At 44.7% G+C, this 5,697-nt stretch overlaps 1 protein-coding gene across 1 annotated transcript in view; it reads left to right on the plus strand.

Moving 5' to 3' along the window:
* Fgf16 (fibroblast growth factor 16) overlaps positions 1 to 5,400 on the plus strand; it is a 10,753-nt gene extending 5,353 nt beyond the window's left edge. The window contains exons 2-3 of the mRNA XM_021188480.2: positions 2,959 to 3,062; positions 4,400 to 5,400. Coding sequence (XP_021044139.1) covers positions 2,959 to 3,062; positions 4,400 to 4,645 — 350 coding nt within the window. The 3' untranslated portion in view covers positions 4,646 to 5,400. The remainder of the gene's footprint in view (positions 1 to 2,958; positions 3,063 to 4,399) is intronic.
* Positions 5,401 to 5,697: the final 297 nt, after the last annotated feature.

A 5,697-nucleotide genomic window follows, 5' to 3' on the forward strand; every position in this document is an offset into this window, starting at 1 on the left:
AGAGAGAGAGAGAGAGAGAGAGAGAGAGAGAGAGAGAGAGAGAGAAATGGGGGGTGTGGACAAGGCTTATCTACCACCTGCACTGTTCTTGCCTTCTATCTCATTGGTCCCTGGAATTGAATACAAGCGGGCAGGCTTGAAAGCAGGTGCCTTTACCTGCTGAGCCATTTGTCAACCCTACATTAGCTTTTCAATAACCCTGCTAATCACCTTCATAATGAGCTAACTGCTCAGTGAAATCCCCAAAGCCTTTGCTAGTTAAGTTTCACTGGGCCACATTTCCCCATTGTAGAGACAGGTAGACTTACATCTAATTAAAATGCACACAGAATACTCTGGGTACTGGGTTCAATCTCCAGCACCAAAACCATTTTTTTAAAGGACACTGAAATAAAAAAGGGCACACACTCTCAAGAAAATACGCAGGAGTTAGGGTAGAACATAGTATAGTGGTAAATGACTTACCTAGCATGCATGTTCAGTGGGGGCTTGGGGGGATGGGATACGGAGCTATAAAGAGAAAGAGATGGATGATGGAAAAGCCCTCAAGCAAAGCAAAGGACAGAGTGAAGTTAGGTGTGTGCTTGTGAGGCTAACCCTCCCTCAACAAAAACACAAACCCAAACATCTTGTGAAGGTGGTTTTGGGCATCAAGGTGCAATACTTTCTATTGTCTCTAATTATGCTTATTCTGTTAGAACTGGCCCATTTCCCAACCTTTTGAAACCTCTCTGGAGCTTGATTCTTATCCCTCTCAGCTATGTGTGTCTTCTGGAGCTAAGGGAAGCTAGGCTCCTGCGTCCTCTTCTAAGTTGTTGATTGAAATGTTTATCAGGGCAGAACTTCCTTCAGACAATGGAAGATTTGTGTTCATGAAATCAGTGGTTGATTAGCCCCCATCACCACTGTCTGCCCCTTCCTTCCCTACCATCGTATGGTATTCTCTTCCTGAAACCATACGCATTGTAGTAGAAGACTTTCTAACCTGGTGAACTAGATGGCCCAGAAGTCAAAGCACTTGCTACACATGCCTGAAAATTAGAGGTCAGTCCCTGGAAGCCATGATAAAAAGAGAGAAGTGCTTCACCAACACTGTCCTCTTATCTCTTCATATGCGCCATGTATAGCACATGCAACGGTAACAGCAATAATACACTTTTTAAAAGTTACTAGCAATCAGAATAAAGATAAAACTCAGAGGATCTGATTGCGAAAACCAAAAGACCAACTCTCAAATGTCCCATCGACTAGTTGTAGAACTATAGATCCTTCAAATGGATCTGAGTGAGCCATCCAAACACATACCCCCAAAGCTGAATGCTTACCTGTAGCCTGCCAGCCATTGAGCTTTATAGAAAACTTCCCATTGGAGTTTTCAACCTGACTGTATAATGAAGTACTCCTAAGTTTTGACTTTAGCATTTGGGTGACAGATTGCCAGAGACTACCCACCCCCATTTTTTAAAAAAATTCTTTATTACATTTATGTATCTCTCTCTCTCTCTCTCTCTCTCTCTCTCTCTCTGTGTGTGTGTGTGTGTGTGTGTGTGTGTGTGTGTGTGTGTAAGAGAGAGAGAGAGTCAGAGACAGAGAAAGGAGTGAGAGAGATTTCATACAATGCATGTGTCGTGGCACACATATGAAGGTCAGAGGACAGCTTGCAGGAGTCAGTTCTCTCCTTCTACCATGTGGGTCCCAGGAATCAAACTCAAACCGCCAGGCATGAGCTACCTTACAGCCTCAAATTCCTTATCTTTGTGGGATCAGCTCTACCTCCTATGTAAAATATTCAAAATATTACCCTTAATAATTGTAATTTTGGCATGAAAGATAGCTAGGTGTGTGGGCTCAGTGTATGCTTTCAGACAGTTGTAGCATGTTTTCCATCTCTGCTGAGAATGTGGTTAGAGGGAGGAATCTCAAAGAAGAATCTAATTGATTGTTAACATCTCTCTAGATGATAGATATACTATTTTCAAAATTGTGACGTCTTTAGTACTACCATGATTTAGTTTCTGGGTCCCTTCACCCTCTTCATAATTGATTTTTTTCCCCTCATAGGGTAAATGGAAACATTTTCAAATCTTCACCTCTAACCCTGTCAGTTAAAAGGACATTTCTAATTTCTTCCCTTTCCCCTTAAAGTTGCAACATCTCAAATCAGTATGGAGTCCAATGCTACCTGCCAGCTTGTGGCTCAACTTTAAATTCTCAAGAGGAAGGGAGAGAACTTCACAGACTTGTCAGTTTGGGGCTGAGCAAGCTGAGAACATTTTTCAGGCCAACCTTTCCCTCCTGCCCTAAACAGGGTGACCGAACAGAATGTGGCCTGTGTGGCATTCGTTAGAGTCAGCTACAGGCAGTTGACAGCCCCATGTGGTTTTTAAGGACTGCGAGGCTGAAAATTATGCACAGTCTAGAGGGCAGCAAGGGAATGCAGGTAGGTGCCAGGGAGGGACAGGATGACTTGGTGTTGAGAACACTGCTTTGCCATTTCTTGAAATGTGTGGTCTTCCACTCCACTGACACCACAATCATGGACTGTTTGGTAGAAAGCCTTCCTGTGGTTTCTTCAACCCCACATGCCTAAGAGGCTTGGTGATATAGCCTAGTGGTAGAGCTCTTTCCTAGCATGCTCAGGGCCCCAAGTTCCCACACTGGTACCACAAAGGAAAGCAGACAAATCACACATCTAAGAGCATTAAGTGGAGGAAGGCGCTGTCTCTTCAGTTTTACATATGGAAAAACTGAGGCATGGAGAGACTGAGCACTTTCTCTGAGGTTTTCATTTCTCACTGCAGGAGGTGGGTTCATCTGATGATTGTCTATGGATACCCAGGGCAGCCTGGAGTTGAGGGTAAATAACTGGTAGCTCATGTCACCTCAACAGCTCACGCCCCCCCCCCCGTCCCCCAGCTCCATGTTAGTAACAGAATGGTGTTCTACTTTTTGTCCCAGGAATTCTGGAATTCATCAGCTTGGCTGTGGGGCTGATCAGCATCAGGGGAGTGGACTCTGGCCTGTACCTAGGAATGAATGAGCGAGGAGAGCTGTATGGATCGGTAAGTTCCAACCTTTCTATTTATCAGGGGCTATGACCACCAATGTTTGGACAGCCTGAGGCAAAGGAGAAAATTGTTTATCAAGCACTTGAGAGTCCTTTTATGACTGTAGAGGACTGGGGTCTTCTTGTTCTGGGCTGTTCAGGGCCTTGCTCCATTATACTGCTTCACTTGTTCAGCCCTCCATCCAAACAAGGTTTTCTGGGATACCTTTGCTTTCACATTTTCCATTAGAGGGCCGGCTAGTGCTGTGATAAAAAGAAGCCAGGCTGGCTTGTCAGGAGATGCTCTCAGAGTTTGAGGCATGAACTCATCTAAAGAGCACGTCTTAGTTTTAATGGGTACCCCAAAACAGTAGCTGATGAGTAGGCGCAAAAGAACACAGTGAAAGAGCCAGCCTTCCAGTAAGGATTCTGAAGTTAATAACCCAGCCCCTGGTTTCCAGATTGGTTCAGCTGAGCCCCAAAGGCCAAATAACACCAACGAATGAAGAATGAGGGTTCCAGGGACTAGTGACAGCCCCAACCCCTAGCAAGGAATGGGCTGGCTGCAATACATTTTCTGTGTTCTGGAAGCTAGCCCGGCACTGGGGCATAACTTCTCTGGCCTTAACCCTTTATTCTGGCTTGGACTTTTGAGTCACATAGCATGTTTTCTGGCTGGCTACACCCCATGAAATCAGAACACATTTTTCCCTGACACCTGGGAGATAGGCCTGTCCCCAGCACTCAGTATCCGGCACCCAAGCAAACAGTATGGCGGCCCGATCAACTATGAGAAGGGCCAGAAGCAGAAGACCCAGGAGCTGCCAGCTTGAAGTAGCCAGATTGCAGGAGCTTTTCAAGCAGATCTTTTCTGAGCTTTCCAACTGACAGGCCGCTCATTAGGAGAGATCACAGCTCACCTCCCATGCAGCTTTATATAGACCCATGGCCTTTGCCTGCCAATTGATGTGGGTGACTGTAATCTCAATGCATTTGAACATTATTAGCCCTAAGTAGGAAGTGAGCTCAGTGAGTGCTAGAGGAGCAATGGAAGGCCATAATGGAAATTCTGGGGTTCAAAGAGCCAGCCAAGGCCAGCACCTCCAAATCTCTTTGCTTCAGCAAAGATCACACCCAAAATATTTTTATTTGGCTCCTGAAGGAGGATGAAGATACAACTGGGAGGGTTTTATGCTGCTTAGAAAAAAAAAGATGCCTTGGTCACACGGGGAGACAGGACTGAAATTTTCTAATCTCAATGAGCTGTTGCTATTTCAGGGTTTCTCCACCAGCAAGCTGGGATGGGAGGAATAGTCATGTAATGGGCTTTGTTTTATTTTCTCACCCTCACAGAAGAAACTCACACGTGAATGTGTTTTCCGGGAACAGTTTGAAGAAAACTGGTACAACACCTATGCCTCCACCTTGTACAAACACTCGGACTCGGAGAGACAGTATTATGTGGCCCTGAATAAAGACGGTTCACCCCGGGAGGGTTACAGGACTAAACGGCACCAGAAATTCACTCACTTTTTACCAAGGCCGGTAGATCCTTCTAAGTTGCCCTCCATGTCCAGAGATCTCTTCCGATATAGGTAATGGACCTGTGGTGCCACCTCTGTGACCCATGTACTCTGTGACCATGGTTGGCTCTGCAAACACTATACTCATAGCTTTTCAATCCTTCCTTCCTATCAATTAGATAACAGAGAAGCACTCACTGTTCAACGTGACCCAGCTGTCCCCTTGTTCAAAGTGTATATCAAGGTTGGGTTATTTTGGGGAGGGACGTGGGGGAGGGGTGGTTCTGAGGGAAACTTGTATATACTTTTTGTTTTACTCATGTTCTTTCCCGAGATGTGGCATGACAAAGAACAAGGGCCTCCACTAAGGGCCAAGGCTGTCTTGCCTCACAATCTGCCCAGATACCTTGAGATGGGGTACAAATGAAAGACCAAGGAATATGCCACAGATGCTACCTAAAGAGCTTTGGGAAAGTGTCATTTGGAAAATCCTAGGGGCTCCAACCCTGCTGCAAGCCATCCCTACCCTGGCTCTGCAGATCTCTCATTCGTCCTGACATGCAGTTTTCCTGCCACCGGAAGTGGGAGATATGGGGTAGGTTGTAAGGAAATGATATTAAAATGTAAGCGTGGATACTGTGCATAAGGACAAACTATTTATAAAATGTATATGCTATTTATTTTATATATTTATTTATTTCAAAATAATTTTATTTTTAATGAGAGATGCTATGACTGGATTTTCTTCAGAAAGAATAAGGTCCTACTGAAACAGGAAAAATGAGTTATTAAAGGCTTTTATTTGGCAATAAAATTGTCTTTATATTATAAAACCAGTGTCTAATTCTATTGCTTCGTACATTCAGTAGAATGAAGAGGCTGGCCAGCTTTTATTTTTGCTCCAGGTTAATAAAATCCCCGATGACAGGCTAATGCAGCTTGAGCTGGGTAACTCCATCATCTAGTATGGTAGCATTTATCCAGGCGCCTTCTTCAAGACCTACTGCTCTGTTCTGGTCCCATGACTTAAGGGAGCTTTAGGAAGACCTCAGCTCACAGCTCTTACTGAAGTTCCCGTTGGTAAACCTTTAGGATTGGACATAGAGGAACCTTTCTTGGGGACATGAG

Source organism: Mus pahari, chromosome X (assembly GCF_900095145.1).
Source record: "Mus pahari chromosome X, PAHARI_EIJ_v1.1, whole genome shotgun sequence".
Taxonomy (NCBI): Eukaryota; Metazoa; Chordata; class Mammalia; order Rodentia; family Muridae; genus Mus; species Mus pahari.